Raw genomic sequence first — 18,685 nt, forward strand, 5'->3', positions numbered from 1 at the left:
GTGAAATGTAATGATAGTGTAGAATAAGACAGCACAAAATTATCGTTTTTTCCTGCTGATTCTATAGCGCAACACCATGTGTCATCTGGAAAATAAAGCAGCATGAGTGCCTTTCCTGAGATGCACCACAACTGTGGCATGCCTCATTGTCACCACTGAGGACACAGGAATTACTGCTGTGTCTGTAATTGATTTTTCAGTTCGTTCCCCAAACAGGAAAAAAAAAAGTACCAAATGAAATATTTTGCTATGTTTTGAGAATTTTTACAATTTTAAGAATCCCGTGAGTTTGTCATAGCAATAAAAAATTGTAAAAAAAAAAAATTATAAAAAAATGTGGAAACAATTTTTTTACCCCCCTCTGAGGATGCCTACTTTTAGGTTCAATGTGCAACCAAATTTGACTACATTTCAAAAATAGTTACACTGCTTGGATACTATACTTTTAGTAAATGAGCTGTTCAATGAAAAACGCATGACAACTCTAATGATGGTTTAAAACATGATTTAATAATCTTAATTCATGATACTTTTAGTCACATATCTGGACTATATGTCATCATTTCCTCAGTCACTGTAATAGGTACTATGTATGCAATCATCAGAATAAATATCTCAGGTGCAAATTCAGATGTCACCTGTATTGAAAATAAAAAAAAAATAACTCCATCATTGAAATTCTGATCCAAACCCACTGATCAAACCAAACTCATTGATTTCAAAGGGTTTTGAATCTGATCTTTAAAGGTCGTGTTCAGTAAGGTTCCTGTCAATGTGTATCTACCAGTGCTTCTTTGGGAGTCAGTGGCTTGCTGCATGCCAGAGGTAACAACGAGATTATGACTGGTATGGGAGACACCTCTGCTTTTCCTGATGTCTGTCCTGCCAGTTCTCCCTCTGGCCCATGGAGCTGAAATGAAGGTGTGCTTTGTTTTTTGTTCACACAAGCAAACTGAAGCTTGTGTTCCCAAAATCTTGTCGGCTTTTTTCCCAATTACACTAATGACTGGTCAAATCTAAGATCTTACCTTTAACAAAAAACTTGACATTGCTTATGTTCTTATATCACACCACTGCAGCAATATCACCACCATTGCTGATAGATTATGAATAAGCCTAATTCAGGTATTTCCTTACCAGCTCTTTGGGGCGCATAACATAAAATATTAAAAAAAATTGAAATTAGTTGAATGAAGGAACTGGACAGTGTATTTCTTCTCATATATCTCTGTCTGACATTTAAACAGAGAAAGCTTAGATGGAAATCCCAGCTTAGTTGTGGTTGCATAGGATTTTGATTGCTTAGATGTGGCAGCTACTAGCACTTATTAAACTATTGAAAAAATGCAACACTACTGCATGTGAGTGTGCGTTTTTGTGGGCGAGAGATTTTGCAAGTTTATTTGTATTCTTCCTATCTATAGTGACACACTGAGGCTGATATGACATATTGAAATTGCTGAAGTGTAGCAGAAATAACCTACATTTGTTTTCCACGTCAATCAGTATGAATAAAGTAAATAATAGACTATGTGAACAAGAAAACCCACTTTTTTCCCGGTCACTTAAGAGCAGGACAGTGATTTAGAACCTAACCAGGAAAATGGTACATTATAACAACTAATTTTATTTATTTTTCTGATATCAATAACCTCCCCTCACACACTTTTTTTAATATTGTGGTATAGAATAGTGACTAATCACTCAGGGAAATGGATGAAGTGGGTTGATAATCTCCTGAATTCTCTTTGCAGATGGTTATTAAAAACAGTAGTTCCCTTATAGTCCTTAATGCAATTACTCGTGAATACGGTTTACATTAATAAAGGCTACTTATGTGCCTACTTTGAAAGACTGGGTCACTATAGTATTTCATATGGGACATCTTCCTGATTACACCTAAGATGACAAGACCAAAGTTTGTATAATAGTAGATGTAATATGGATTGAGACTCATGGCTAAGAGTAATTTCCATTCCTCTCCTTATTGCTGATCGGTTGCTTCATAGTTCAACTAAAGATTTGTTTTTGTGAAAAGCTTTAAAAAACCTGCAGACACAAACAAACAAAGCTTTGTACACTTTACATAGTCTCTCTGACCTCAGAGGAATTACCTGAAATGGAATAAAATAAGATACCTTTATTCCATGTAAGAGCGCAGAGCTGCAGTGCTTGTAAGCTGGTATAGGAACTGGTTTCTGCAGAAGGAGGTAACCACGTATCCGTGGGTGCCTGCTCCTGCTGCTTCCCTGTGGCTGAAACTGCTTCTCACTAGTCTCTGCACCCAGTTGTAGGAGCTAAACTGGTAGAGAACTAACCCTATAAAAAAAGTGGATATTCTGCCAGTCTAAATCCCTGGCTTACTGTCATCACCATCAAATGACAGTGTTCATGCAAGCAAGGGATGAAAGAGGGCGGGAAAAGGGACAAAGGATCTTCTTTTTCTTACAGTAGCTGTTAGTCATTAGATTGGTTTAGCTGTATCACACAGTTGTGCCAGTGTCTTTGCAGAGAGCATATAATAGAGCCTTTTCGATGGCGTTTTTTCACTGTTTGTACATGGCTACTGCAATGACAAGGAACCTGAGGACAGAAACACTTTGTGACTTTATTTCATTTAGTTCATCGCAACATGATTTCTTCCTCTTTGTTAATGGTCAGTGTATGTGTTAAAGCATGATCTGTGCAACTTTCAGGAAATAAAAGGTTCAAACAGCCAAGCAGATGGGTGTCAAAAGTGAACATGAATGTTTACGTGGCGAGGTTAGGAAATGGTGATCATAACAAACAATGGAATTCAGCAGACTTTCCTTGATTTAATGCTAGGTTTGTGAATAACACTGCATCTACACTAAATATGTTATATTCATATTTGTGAGTAGCAAAATAATAATCTTGAACAGTAACTTGCCTTCTTGCCAGGAACAAACTTCCCACAGAAGTAAAGGCGTCAGGGCCATAACTTAGTGCCAGATATACTGTGCAAATATGACTGAAATGTCATTCACCTGAACGAAAGAAATTTAAAGTTACCATGAAGGAAAAAGAACAGGTAGAATTTATATATATTTAAAGGTCTTTGCTGTGTATGTTTAAACATACTCTTTAAGTGCATTCAATTTTATGTAAAATAAAGAATAATAATTACTTAGCTTTAGTTTTTCCAGGAGCATGATTATGAACACTTAAGTTTTTGGTGTACCAATATCAGACTGATTTATGAGATAGCTATTGATGATTTCACTACATGATAAATGCTATAAAAGTGGCAGGTTAATTACAGGATATACTGTTAATGGGTGAGATATGGTTATGTCTGTTTTCCAAGTTACACTCTCATAATACAGTGTTACATCTTCTGGAACATAATATATACATATATTATGTTATGCATAGTCATCAGGGAAACTTCACAGTCTGTACACATAGATATCTCTGAGTGTCTGTCTTCAGTCCTTCTTCAGATTGATTTCAGGAAGGATTACTTGCATTAGCAGAGAATGCAGGACTGTTTGCAGTGGTTTTGAATAATGAATTTCTGTATGATTCCAGAAATGACATTCAGTTCCTCAAATATTTTCTGTAAAGCAAGCAGCATACTTTGAAGTCTGTGCTAGGAGAAAAAGAAACAAAACCAAAATGCTAAAACCTAAAATACCATCCTCCTTTTGTGGAATAGTTCAGTGGCTTAATGAGGTTAATTTGTATTAGGTTGTGGGAAATCCTTTATCTACTGTATAGAGGCTTTCTTTTCACATGAATGTGACAGATACTGTACTTACTGCACTGGAACTTAATTATTTGATAGCATAAGGAGCTGAAATCCCTACAATCCCTCTCAAGGAATATTCATTCCATACTCTAGATGGTAAATAGAAACTAGAGGATCGTTGACCTAGATTTTCAATGTTTGAAATATCTTTGTATGTTTTCTATTTTCTTTTGTTTTATACCTAGAAAATTTCAAAGCAGCTTTATTAAAGATTGTCCAAAATACTATCAATATTATGTGATTATTTTTGTTCTCTCCCATTTTCACATATCTTTTCACCATTTGAAATGTTTTTCTGTATTGTACATGAATGTAAGAGACCGTTTCATTTAGTTACACTCTTTTCCCATGAAAGTCTTAAAATGCCTGATTTTCTCTCCCTAACTGCTACAAACCAAGTCTTTCAAAAGTTTTGTTTCAGTGTGAACATTTCCCTCACAGCACTTTACAACAACTCTACTAAATGGCTTCCATTCCAGATGGCTATTGGTGCACATTGCACTTTGTTTTATCTTAGCAGGTATATTATGGCATTTCTATAGACCTAGTAGAGCTGTGTAAAGCTGTTTAATAAGAGAGCGAGGAGACAAAATTCCCGGATCGGTGATACACATCAGAATACAAATATGGACTGAAAACTAATATAGTGAAAAATTAAGTGAGATGAAGTTCACATCCAACCACTAAATATACTTTCTTTTTTAGATTCAGTGTCTGAGTTTTTAATGTACCTTTCATAAAATACAAATAAGGGAATTTGTGTTAACATGTGTGGGTATAAGATGTGTAATTTCCTATCAAAATAAAAATTAATGTGAACTTACAAAAGCAGCCTGTGTTTGTTCTACTATATATTATACATTAGAAATATATCCTAGAATAACTTCTTAGCATATTCATAAATAAAAAAAACTTATAACAGTTTTATTGAGAAAAATGAATGTATTTATTTAAATTATTTTATTGGTATATATACCAGTGAAATTGTTTCGAAAATAATTAAAAGTAATTTTTACAGTAGACTCTGCTGGTAGCTGTAAAAATATTTTATCATCGTCAAAGGTATGAAAATATCAGAGCAAAGTTCACACAGATATGAATTGCTTTCCTCATCCTCTATTGAATTAAAAGTGATAAATACTTACAAAAAAAGAAAAGCATTTTTATGCAAAAAAGATTTTTTTCTCCTAGATTTCTGATTTATATGTAACATTTCAGTGTATCACAATATGATGGATCATGGGTTAATTGTTCACATTGTGTTAATTCATTACAGCTGTAGTACAGCATGATGTGATAGAGTATAATCTCACCTGACATAGTACGATGCAGTGAGTGACAACAAAGATCACAGACTGTTCAGTGGACTTTGTTCTACTGAAAAATGCATAACTGCCTGCATGAAATGTTTATGTTTTGTTGATGAAGATCCAGAGTTTAATTGCTGCCTGTGGCTTTTGCCTCTAGGCACATTCTGGGGGTCCATTGCCTACATCAAGTTTGTTTTCCTTCCTCAACCCTTTTGGGAGCTGATACTGTGCAATAACAACTGAGTGGATCCAGGGATCAATGTTGGGCTCCTGAAAGCTTGTTAGTAGGGCCTTCTCCTTGTGGAAGCTCTCATTTATTGTTTGCCATTAGGGATATAAAAGATAGCTGAAGCATTCAGTACATAGGCATTGCATAAAGCATACAAAACGTTAAACAGCAGAAAAAATAGAGGACTTAGGGGTAATGTTAAAACACATATTGCTTTGCATGATTAATATTCCTCCCTGTACAAGGTTGTAGGTCAATACCAGCAAAAAGTTCAGATTTCTTTCTCTCTTCCTTCTGATGGAAATGAACTATCCCCAGAAATATCTGGTCTTGTATCAGTCACCACTGAAAGTTCAGTTAAAATGACTTTTTCTGAACTCCAGATCCTTTGGTAACTGGCTGCTGAACCAGAAAGGGTAATTTGGTAGTTTTCCTTTTACCAAATTGGTCTTTTCATAGGACACCAGTAGCATGATTCTGGTGATCAGTTAAAGCAGCATAGGTGTGGGTGATGGGTACTGGATATGGGATAAGGAGGACTGTCCTGTTGCCTCTCTGTGTTTGAAAAATTTGGTTCCCCATGTTCCCAGACTTTCTTTGCAGTGCCAGGCAGAAAGATTTAAAATGTGATTCCTTAGTAGATTTTATTTCTGGGTTCTGTTGGTGGGTTGTCCCTGTGTCCTGCCAGTTCTTCTCTGTCCATCTGTAGGAAGGTTTTGGGATATCATATCATGCATCTGCCCTAGACATAAAGTCTGGAGACATAGGTTCTGAAAACATATGCATGTATGGGTATTTTAACATTGGTACACTTCCATTTCAAGATTTCTCCCTTAGGGAAAGGAAAAAAAAAGTCTTGGTAGAGATACGCAGCTGTTTGTGGAAGTCCAGAAATTAATATAGTTTCTAGGTTAGTTTTATAATGTTTCTGCTTCCCACTTCACTGGAACAGTCCCATATGCAGCCCTCTCCAATTGTTCTTTAGTCAGTGTTTTCTACCTCAGAGAGTTATACTACATTTGGAAATCAACTTTACATTCTGGTGTTAGTAGCATTGTAATTCTAGTTTCACGCATGGCAGATTGCCTTACAGAGCCAAGTTTAATGCATTTCTAATTAAAAAAAAAAAACAAACAAACCCAACAGTATGATGCTACCTTGCAATGTTATCAAATTGCTCATCTTATTTTCACAGCTCACCATGTTAAAACTGGGACCTGTGAAGTGGTGGCACTCCACAGATGTTGCAATAAGAACAAGATAGAAGAAAGATCACAGACAGTGAAGTGCTCCTGCTTCCCTGGGCAGGTAGCAGGTACCACCCGGGCAGCTCCTTCTTGTGTTGATGGTGCGACTACTCTATTGTTTCCTTTCATTGCATGTTCCTAGGGGGTTTTGCTTGCTTAATGTCACCAATGAGAACGACACCATCACAGTTAGCTATTTCAAATAAGAGTAGGAAGCCTTCTGCATTTTGAAGGGCATGCCCAAGGTGAATGGGAGGAAGATGGGAAAAATGAATTATTTGCTATTACTCTATGGAAATGCTATGCAAAATTATTAGATGCCAGTGAAAGAGACCTCTTGAGAAGCTAAATTTGATCTAACAGAGTGCCCTCAGAGTTGTATGAAATTCACTTAATTAAAAGTGTTTATGCAAAATCTACATGAGCGTATCGTTTTCATGTGCTGCAATCTTACATTTTATTTGTATATTTATTTTTATCATACAGGAACAAACAAGCAAACAAACAGAACACAGTTCTGGCTGGTTGTTAGTCTTTTTAAACCAACGCTATTTTTCCTGTTCACAGTGCAATATTAACGTTTTATTTAGCAAATCTGGCATAGGCTCATATGTTTTATTTGGGAAAATACTAGCTGATTTTTCACGTCTCTTTCTCTGAAAGAGGACCAGGATGGATTCACCCTTTACTTGATCTCTTTACCGTTGATAGGTTGTTGGCTGTCAGAGAAGCTGTAAATATGTCATCATTGGAGAGTAAATTTAATCAGGCTATGCTAGACTACATAGCAGATCAGGCAAAATACACTACCTCAAAAGATGTTCTACTTAAAACTTTGAAATCTGACTGAGCAAAAAAAAAATGAGGGTTGGAAAGAAATGCTGTGAAATTAGTTCCTAAACTGCAGTAAATTTAAAAAAAAAAACAAACAACCCCACAGTGAAGAGATTGACTTTGAAGCACATAGCACCTTGTGCAAATCGAGACCTAATTTCTTATGAAGATTCTGATCTGGCTGAAAATCACAGACTAGTTGTCAGTCAATGTATTTCTAAGATTTTCCTGGAAAATAAAAGAAATGTTGCAACATAATGACATATTAAAGTTCCATTTCAACAACATGCGAATGTGTTTGTGTTCCTCTCTTGCAGCTTCAATAGTGGAGCAGAAATGGTGGTGCCACATGCAACCATGTCTTGAAGGGGAGGAATGTAAAGTTCTTCCAGATCGTAAGGGATGGAGCTGTTCCTCTGGGAATAAAGTGAAAACAACTAGGGTAGGTATGATACCAACCTTACATGCTACCAACAGGTAAAAAAAACAAAGCACGCAGGAAATTCAGTGCACATAGAAGACATCAGTGGAGAAGATTAAAGAAGTGTGGGAAGAAAGTCATACTGGGATTGGACTTCCTGGTCCTGCACACTTTTCTCAGCACACTTTGTAATTGCTTAAACATGGTAATCAGTGTGCCAGACCTTCTCAGGTAAGCAGTGGAGATAGCAGAGTTGACACCTTTTTCAACTACCAGTAATGATTAAATGTATTATAATCTGAACTGTATTTCTCTCTGAAACCAGTTGCACAAAGTCCATACACCCTGCTAAGCTCTTCATTCATAGGGTAGCAAACAAGTGTATTTTTATCAATAACATGGAATTACCATGTTTCTACATAGAAACTGCTGAGTATGGTAAGCATTTAATGTGTCATGACAGTATGATCTTCTGGTTCTTTCTGTCTTGTATGACTGGGATTTACTAAAAAAATTTGACACAGTTTCAATGAGTTCCTTTTCTCCATTTGACACTTCTCATATTATTGGTTCAAAATTACATTAACAGAAATACATCTGACATTCATCATACACAATGCCTGAAACCAAAGTAAACCTGCTGTCATCTCAGATTTTAGTGGCTAACAGAAACAGAAGGATAACAAATTCTTCAGATAAACATTAAGCACTCAAACTTCCTAAAAATAGTGTTGTATCTCTATAGGGTCAACACAGTTCTTCGTCACCATAAAGCAGATTAAAATGCACTCTGAAGACACACATGCACATATGTAAGCATAAACACCTTTACCCCTACACCCCACCACACATACTGATGACTGTTTTTTCTTGTAAGTATTTAGTAATTGTTTGCTGTGTAAGGCCATAATTTGCTTGTGTGTTGTTTACTCTATGCAGGTGTTTGAGTGTCTACGTCATTTGATTGAAATCTTCCTTGCATAGGCACTAAATTTTTGGTACACCTTGGTTGTAGTGAAATGTAGTGTGCACTGAGTGAATTATATTCCTTCTGTTCCACAGAGAGCTCTACATCTCTCAGTTTCTGTATGTATAAGTCTTTAAAACATTTTGACATTCTTTGAAGGAAGGATACTTCCTAAATGTTTGATATACAATTACACTCCTACGTCCTCTTTCAAATGTGTTTCTTCTGAAGCTGACCTTGCTTGAATGCTGGCCTCATTTAACTTTGTACATGCCAATGCAAATCTGATTCTATGCATGTAAAATGTGTGTGTGTGTGTGCATTATAACCAAAAGGAACTAGATAGAATTTAATAATAGTAATAGAAAAAGAATTACATGTGTATGAATTTTGAAATTTGTCCTGGCTTCTACTACATGACACTACTAGTGTTAAAGAAAGCATGCCATTTTATATTTAATGTGTTTAACAAACAGTAAGTCAAAATGTGGGTCTGGATTATGTTTCTGTAGGAAAAAAGAGTTCTCAAAAGGGGGAGATGTCAATCAGAATCACCTTGAGGAGATTTCTTCCTAACATTTTTTCAGAATATAGGTTTTTTTACATTGGTCAGGGTTATGAAGTTCTGTCCACTGTTAGGAGTCTACAGAATCCTAAGGCTCTTGTCCTCAAGGTCTTATGCCTCTGTTGCAGCCTCTGTCTGGCTCTTTGCGGGAGTTGGACTTTTCGTGTCCTCCATGGATGGTGGCAATCCTCAGGACTCATTTCATACCTCTCCAGAAGTGCAGCTATGAAAAAGCCAGTCCTTTTCTCTATTTGCCATCATACGTGCTGATTCAGTACAATGGCTACCATAACCTGCTTGCAGACCTACCACCACTAAAAGGAAAATACTAATCCCCTTAAATCCCCCACTATTTTTTCTGCCTTGTAGTTTGTCCAGATACTATATGTTTGCCGCCTTCTTCCTTCATTTCCCACACAGCTGCAAAGCTGTTTTGAGATAATAGCAAACCTGAAATCAAATTTCTGACAGAGAGTTGGTCTCAGTTATTGAAACCAGGTGGCAGGTGAATGAAGGTCTCTGTCTTTCCAGATGCAAAAGGCTGAGATTTTAACAGACATCATTCTCATGCCCAGAAAAATATACATTGCTATTGGAAATGTGAGTGATTCTTTGTGTTTAGAGAGCAGCTTACTATCAAAAAGTAAGTACTTTTCCCCAATATGTAGCGACTACAATATTTTTGTAGCTCCTCTTTCTGCTCCCCAAAGTCTATATAAATAAAAGGAAAAGTTCTAAAGTGGTCTGTGGTTTCAAAACCTCCTTTTTTTGAGAAAAATAAAAAGAACTGTACAGAGAATCAGTATTAAGAAGTAATGAACAATAAGTTTCTCATTGTTGAATGAAATAACCCATATGTGATTATCATGTATAATGTAAAAGCGTAAAGAAACATTGGGAACTGAACAGCTTGGGTGATTTAAGTTTATTGCAGAAAAGCCTTGTGAAGGCTTTCCTGAAAGGTCTAAGAAAGTCTATATTCACCTCCAAACATTTTCTGTAAGTTTTCCTCCTTCATGTGCAGAAAAGTAACCCAATTAACCGCTGAAGTACTACCTTCTCTTCTACAGGATACCAAGTTCAAAAGCAGCACCTACATTTCCACACCCTAAGCTGTTAATAGTTAAGCATTATGTTAGAGAGAAAACTAGTGGAGGAAGCAGGTATTTTTCTAGTCTACCTCTGTTAGCATATTTAATCACACTGTTGTAAAAGTGATGATACCAACTTCTTAATACTTATGGTATCAGACACTAAGCAGAAAGGCCAAGTGAATAATGGGAGAAAATGAATTGATTTTTAAAAATGTGGTCTACTTGAGGTTTTGCATTTTGTTCAGATATGCGGATCTAATAAGGTAATACATGAATAATGAATTAGAAATAGCATGAATGTTATGATACTCAGAATTCAAATGTTAAGAAAAACCAGGTGGAAGTTATTTACCTTCAGAATGCAAAAATAGATATTATGGAAAGATTAAACTGTTTTTCCTAATTTGTCTGCATATTAGTGGGAGACGGCTGACATTAGGAGTTAACCATGGAAAAGGAATGAATACGGGGAGGGAAGTGTGTATGAATAAGCTGAGTACTGAGTTAACTTGTGCTGGTTTAGAATTGACGATTTTGGGTCTATGTAGCCTGCAGGAGGGGAAGGGGAGAAAATGCAATGACAATTTAGCTAAAACAGTAATTTTTTTGACTTTGTATAAAGAAATGCGTGTTTGCATTCCTGAGCATTATACCACAACAAAAGAGGATGTTCACTCCACATTAGGAGAATTATGAAATGATTATATGCGTAGCTGAGATTTACCAGGCACATTGTGGCATTCTCCTCCAGACTGAGAAACTGTTGTGAGAGGAAGCAATTGAATTTTTTTCTGTATGGCTGGCCTCAATGTTTTGATAAATAAACACAAACATTTTGTCGCGTTACCCTCTTTAAAAGATGACAAAAGTGTTAAAAAACAGGGAAAATCCAAATAATTTTTTTTACCTTTGAAATATCTTTTCTTCTTACAGCATTTTTCTAATATAATTATTTTCATTCAAGAAGCTGTCTTGGTTGTGTTTCCTTTCCTTTTTGCAAAATAAGGAAAATGTCTGTTTAAAACAGGGGAATTTTCCCATCAGTTGAAAACTCCAAAATATAGCAGTATTATGTATAAAATTGACAATGACATTAAAAAAATGCTATGAGTTTGTATTAAACAAAGAAGCCCTTTACAAAGACTGGAAAACAACATTTTGCAGTCAGATAAGAGCTAAGGAGAATTCATATTTCTCTCCGTTATGGGGTGTATTCCAGAGGTCTCTGGATAGGGGTTTTTCAAGTGCAGATCCACATGTCAGGCTTTATTTGTATTTTTAAGAACAGTACGTTGTCCATTATCTTTATAATAGAGGCTGACCTTAAATAAGAGCACCAGAAGCTGCAAGCTAATGTCCAGTCTAAACCTCCCCGGCGCAGCTTTGAACCATTGCGCAGTAATGAAATAGTACCTTATGCTTAAGCTTTTAGTTTGATTTGGTAGAACTGCTTGTGGAATAAGGTATAGTTTAAGGTTAAGTACTAAGTTCTGGTTAAAATACGCGGAGTGGAATTTACTGGACTTTGCCTAGGTTAGGACTGTGTAGAGTGAGATGACTAGCCTAAGCTCTAGGCTGTCTTTTTAGTATTGGAGAGAATTGTTCAATTCCAGAGGACAGTTCATTTTGTCCTAAGATAAGTCAGATGAATTATCTTCTGGAGGTGCTTATGTCTCCCTAATAACTCTAAAGGAAATCTATGATGACTAACTTAGCACCTCACATTTAGATACTTAATGTTGAATAGGAAGATGCTGGCTCAGAGACTTTACTCTCTTTGTTGTGGTCTTCAGTAGGAAGATGATCAAAAAAGCCCCTTCATTCTTTGTCAGTTTGGGAAGCTTTGGACTTTGACCACTATCAAATGCAATATAATACAAGAGTAGTTTCAAAAATGTTCATGTTCTGAGGATACACAGCTATGAGCTAAATCAGTGAATCATACTATGATGAGCAACATGTCCAGTATCTATTATTCAGCAAAAATTGGCAACCAGTGCATGTCCTTTTAGAAGTGACCTGTTAGTATAATAATAATAATAACAACAACAACAATAAACCAAAAAGATCAGATGGAATGGTATTGATTATTAACCTCTGAAAATCTCTAGAAGGTGAAAGTGAACAACGTTTTCCTATAAACAAGTGAAAGTAATATTTGCAGACAGGTCATAAAGGCCCATCTTTTGGAAATGAGCATCCAACTTCTGTAATAGCTGAGCACCCACACTTTTATGAGGGGCAGAAGGAATTGCAATTGTCACTCTGAAAACTGGCTATTATTTTTAATATGTGTGGAAAAGCACACTGCAGAACAGAAAGAAATCAATATCTAATATATTACTATGTAACTATATGCCAAACCAATATTAGAAATAGAGTACTGTAAAAAATAAAATAAATATTACAGGGACAGAGAGAAATAAAAGAGAAATATTACAGGGCCAAAAATAAATCCATATTGAGTATATTTATCTACATTCCAAATCTGCTTTCCAAATCAATACCAGAGATGGACGACTAGTGTGAAAAGAACAGAAATATTTCCAGGATGGAGAGAAATCCATACTGAGAGTGTTTATCTACATTCCAAAACAATATTGGAGAGAGCCTGAAGTCAGATATTTTTAATATTCCATTTAATCTAATTTTACATTATGGTATCCAGAGTTTAAAAGAAACTGAAAATTGAGTAACATTCTTGGAAGAGGAGAAAGTGTACCATCCAAACACACCAACTGGCTGCACATGAAGCCAAATGGTGTTCAGTATGTGCATTCCACTACTCTGAATCAATGCAGTTCTGTTGCTATCTATAAATGCTGCTTATATCTTTACCCTATCTCCTCTTTCTCGCTTGCAGATGCTGGATTGTTTCTAAATTAATTACAGCTGCTGAAAGGAGAGGCAGTAATATTATTTATGTTTCAATTTATAAAATATGCTGTTCATAACCCTTTCAGCAGAAGGAATGAAAGGACCTCTGTTAGGTACCTTTACATAGTAATGCTTTGCAGTGGGCTACTGAGATTTCCAGTATTAGGAGGCAGCATTAGTGGTGACTCAACTACTACCAGTGCTGTTGTAACCACTGCTTGAGTAAGGCAACATAATACAAGAGAGCTAAAATGCGTCCCTGGATATGAGAAGAAAATGGCGTTTTTCTTGTAACTGAGCCTGACATCGGTGTTAGCAATGCAGATATGCTAGTTGTTGATCTGTGCTTCTCCGCATGAGCAACAGATGCATAGGCTCTTTAAGCAGCAGCAGACTGGAAGAAAATGGAACAAGTATTACTGTTTTTTCTGCCAAAGTTGAAAAGAAATATTGCCATTGTGGTAGCCTCTTCCCTCAGGTTTTTATTCCTCTTCCTGCTCCAGGCTTTTCAAAACCAGCAGTAGTAATGACATGTAATTAGAAAAAGCAGAAATTTGTCATATAAACATTGTGTATAGGTTATTCCAGGATGTTTCCGATAGGCCGGACGTATGGTAGTTGTGGTCAGTCAGTGCTAATAAGGCAATGTATTTCTCACATGCCATTTTTTCAGTGTAAAACTGCTACTAACTTCCATCACATGAAACAATTTGCCTTTTGCTTTGACTACTGTGAAATGTGAAATACTTATAGGCTAAATCAATGATCTGCCATGTGTCAGTAGTAAATAATGACAGGAAATGCTTTTCCTAATATTATTTAAGGGACTGTATGAATAAATTAAGAAACAACCTCACTGTAAAACTGCTCTATCCCCCTGCCTCCCTTCAGAGCCTCTGTCTATAGACTCCTCAACTTCTACCTTAATTTCAGATGAAGATTTATAGGAATAATACACATATATACAGTGACTAGCAATACCTTGTGGTTCATAAAAAGGATGAGATTACAATACAAGTAAGTGCACAGACTGTAGCAAAATATCACCCATGGAAAAGACTGATTGCACTTGTGACAGCCTCTTTGTTGCTATGGTATCTCTTTCCATGCCTTTGGCTAATCTGTCACCAGGAGAAATTTGCAGCTGTCTCAGCATGTTTCTCATTGCTAACTCAGAGACTCGCTGTATCTAATCTGTCATTAAAATAGCAATAAGTGGTATGTACACATTTTCCTAAAAATACATACAAGTTTCAGGGGGCAAATGAACTGGTAACGGAAATAGGATGACATTTTCTGGGGTCAAGCTAGCTTTGTGTATTAGTCAGTAATTATTGTTTTGATCTAGCATCACAATTTTTTCATATTGAAACTGTATTTTTTATAGGGCACCTAAACACTAATCTTTTGGGACACATGGGCATTTTGATGAAAATAGCATTCTAGCCAACACGTTACAAGGAATCATCAGTATTCAGGGTTGTGCAGTTCACTGATTTTCTTAAAAATAGCTGCTATATACCAAATTTACTTCTTTAATGTGACGTTAGTGTGCCTAGTTCTATCCTGTGAAAAGCTTCCTGTTGCAAGTCTACATTTGACATGAGTTTAGGCCTACAGTTTGATGATGTTCATCTGTAGGTCACAGAAATCTCAACAAGTCATAGTCCTTTCCTCAAAGGTAAATGTACTTAAAAATACCTGCAAAACACAAGTTATGATGAAAAAGATTAAAGGAAGAAGTGTTGTGGTGTGAAATGTTATAAGCAAAGTCATAGACTGAAATGTCAGTAAAACTTGTTGGGCAAATAGAGATAATCCAAACATTTAACTCCCAAGACATTTTCAGTCTCAAATTTTGTTTAGTTCTGTTCTGACTTTGAGTCCTATGGATATTGATATTAAGAACTGAAAGTGAGAAACATCAAAAGAGACAGTGGGTTAAAGGCAATATTCATAGGTACAGCTTTTCTGGAAAGAGGGAACCTGTTAATGCATTACTTGAAAGAAAATAATTTCTAAACACAGAATAGTATTTTTATTTTTTTAATTAGCAGCTTTTGCCTAGAAGTTTGCAATTTTTCCTTATTTTTTTCAGTGCTTTGCTGCATCTCCTTGTGAATACACCGGGTCTTATCTCTAGCTATTCAGAAGTGTTACTCTAATTTTTTGTGAGTAGAGACACTGTACAAATAATGAGAAATGAAATCCTTTGCAATCCCTTCATCACACTCACAGAGTGTTAGTAATATATGCTGTGTTTATACATTTTTATGAGGAAATAGTTTTTCCTAAGGTAAGACTGCAGCTAGCGTCCATCGTAAAGCATCATTTTAGCTTCTGCAGAACCTGAAAATTGACAGAATTAATCTGAAATCAAAGAGAAATATTTCTGCAATATTTAAAGAAAAATGCAAATGGTTTCAGTTGCATGTCACTAATTAACTAATCAGTGATTTTTGCAAGCATTACTTTCTTCCACGTGGGAATCCTCCACTCCATCAGTCCACTCAAGAGGTTTTCTGCCTTTGTCCCAAAAGATTCAACCTGTGATTTATTTTTCTTTCTTTTCTTTTTTCCCCAATTTGTCCTTTGCTGGCATGTTTGAGATATTGACCTCATGTCTGAAGAATAATTTTCTGCCTCTATGATGGAAAATAAGAATGAGTTCTGAAGGCTTTATGTAAATTACTGGTTTTCTCCACTTCTCCATGAAGTGGAAAAGTCCTGACGCTGAAATCAAAGACGTTTCCGCTCTCATTTGCAGCTCCATTTTCTGCCAGTCTCTTTGCCCTTTCACAGCTGTGCAAGAAGGGGTCTTTGAATATCTAGCAGTCCTTTTTAGTGTTCCTGGGAAATCTCTGTCAGTTTCTACTACCTTACAAGTTACTGTATAGGAAGATGATATTCAAACGCCAGTATTGTATGAGTCATGCTGGCATGCTCTAAAACTAGAGCTTCTTCCTTGTCTCACCCTCCTTTGCAGTCTGTAAGGGCTTCTTTGGATTATTTCTGCAAGACAGAAATGATACATTTCAGCTCAGAGGGACTGGAGTGTTCTGAAACCTCACATTACCTACTACCTGAATAGCTGCAGGGAGAACTCTTGCCTCTTTCCATGGGTATTTGGCACAGGCTTCAAAAACTGCATCACTTCTTAGTTGCAGAACTGATATGAGGGAGCGGAAAAGTGGCCCCCAACTGTCCAAAAAGTATTACTTTCAATTCTCCAAAATCCCATAGTTTTCTCGAGATCTTACCTTACTCATTAGGACTGTTTATAGAAAACCTTAGAAGTACTGCCCTGTTGCAGCTCTGCTTTTCTGCCTTCTAGTAGGGAAGGAAGGAAATGGATAATAATCAATACCAAGCGGAGAAAGTCAGTCATACAGAGCATTATGCACAGTCACCGCTGGAGGAATGAACAACTCTCAAACCAGCTGAAATCAGATTACTAAGATATTATTCCCTTGCGGAGCAAAGTGAGCATGGCTGTAAATCTTGCTTATTTCTCCATAAGAAAAATTAAGATAGTTCTGTCCTATCTGAGAACTGTTCAAAATGAAGAAAAAATGTATTTCAGGCAAGAATAAGTGGAAGATTGATGTCTAGGACTAGATTAGAAAAGAAGAGGACCAACATAAAATTAATTTCCATAAGAATTTCAAAATTGTTCATTTTCATAGCTTGTAGTTTACTCCTTCTTCCACCACCTTGGTGAACACCAGGTTCATCTTAGGAAAGACACTACTGCTGTGTGTGGAGAAAAGACTCCGAAGGACTTTATATGTTCTATAAAATGGACTTTGAGCTTTGTTCTACTGCATTATTAGCATACACAGTTGATTCCTTCTCAGATCTTACAGTCCTGACCATCGTTTATCCCCTTCCACATCTGCAATGAGAAATGTCATAGAGCTCTGAAGTGGAGATTCTGGGTGAAGCTACAAAATATCCAGTTCACTATGACTGATTTGTATGATGTGACTGGTATAATTATATTGGCAAGACCTCTAAAACCAGAGTTGAACACAAGTGTGTCTCCAGTTTAAGAAGATGGATATAATCTCAAGGAAACAATGGATTGTGTCTAACCAACATGTATCTGCAAACTCAGTAGTAACAGAAGATTTGAGAATTTTAATGGAGCTGCATATTTTAAGAGGTCCAAACCAGCTTTGCCTCTTCAGGTTCAAGAATGACAGAAAATATCTTACTGATGCCAGCCAGAAGAACAACAGCTTCTTCCTTCATCTTGAATTCAAGCTTTGTGGCTCCGGAACCTGTCCCTGCCAAAAGAAGACCAAGGGACTTTACCTCTGCTTGTGCTGTTACCAATTCAGGCAAATGCACTGAAAAATGAGAGTATTTGTTCTAGAATTCTGAGATCCCTCTGTCCTGCCTCCTTATCATCTTTTCAGAGTGACCTTGGAAAACAAGATCATAGCAAATTTACCATCCTCAAGGCATGATTCTAATTCCAGTTGTCAATAATTATTGTTCAACATTTTCAAAGTACGAAAAAGGAATGGGAGACTTTCTCCTAGAATGCAGCTTGGCAAATTTGAAGCTGGTTACTTGAAAAGCCAATTTCTTTTTGGAGGGTCATTCAAGAAATTACCAGACTCCTTTTTCTTGCTCTTGACCTTAAAGCACATCTCATTGCTACTTACATTCCTGAAATTTGAAGGCAACAGCTTCTTCAGAGCCTTTTGGTCTTTACTTCATTACTTGAGATTTTAGAATACCAGTGACTAATTGTGATTAGCTAGTCTGATTCATTCATACTTACCTTGTCTTGAGTCACATACTAGTCAGAAGATAATGAGAAGATGCAGGTATGAAGACAACTGGCTAGGTTCTTTAAGAAAGACAAATTAAATTGAATACCAAAGCAGGTTCTTAGTTAAATTTCTAGAGTTCATTTTTTCCTTTGACAGGATACATCTTTTCTTTGTACTGTGAAGTGCAGAAACAGTATTAAGGTGATCCCCAGTACAGAGGAGTTACAGGAAGTTGCAACTTTCACCTGGAAATCTCCATAATACTCGAGCAAGAAGACATTTCTAGTCTGTTCAGGAATGATGCTAGTAACGTGCATCAGTTTATCATGAGTTCAGGGCAAATGCCAGGGACAAACATCAAAGCCATTATTTTCTGGAATTAATACCGGTGTGTTATGCTATCTTCTTCCAAGAATGCCACTGGAACTTGTGACCATTACATATAAAAAATGAAAAAGAATGACAGTGAACTTTTGTCATCTACACTCAACTTCAAGCATGGATGGTGGATATGCTCTCTGTTTTATGTTTAATTTATTTACTTATTAAATTGACAGTACTAGTTTGTTTTTTCCCTTCTTTTTC

General features: G+C 36.3%; 1 protein-coding gene across 1 annotated transcript in view; it reads left to right on the forward strand.

The window, feature by feature from the left end:
• Positions 1–18,685, forward strand: part of TAFA2 (TAFA chemokine like family member 2) — a gene marked incomplete at its 3' end in the record, with an annotated part of 83,731 nt that overhangs the window by 54,831 nt on the left and 10,215 nt on the right. Inside the window, exons 3-4 of the mRNA XM_082310215.1 lie at positions 6,507–6,659; positions 7,710–7,834. Coding sequence (XP_082166341.1) covers positions 6,507–6,659; positions 7,710–7,834 — 278 coding nt within the window. The remainder of the gene's footprint in view (positions 1–6,506; positions 6,660–7,709; positions 7,835–18,685) is intronic.

Source organism: Platalea leucorodia, assembly GCF_965183815.1.
Source record: "Platalea leucorodia genome assembly, chromosome: 4".
Lineage (NCBI taxonomy): Eukaryota > Metazoa > Chordata > Aves > Pelecaniformes > Threskiornithidae > Platalea > Platalea leucorodia.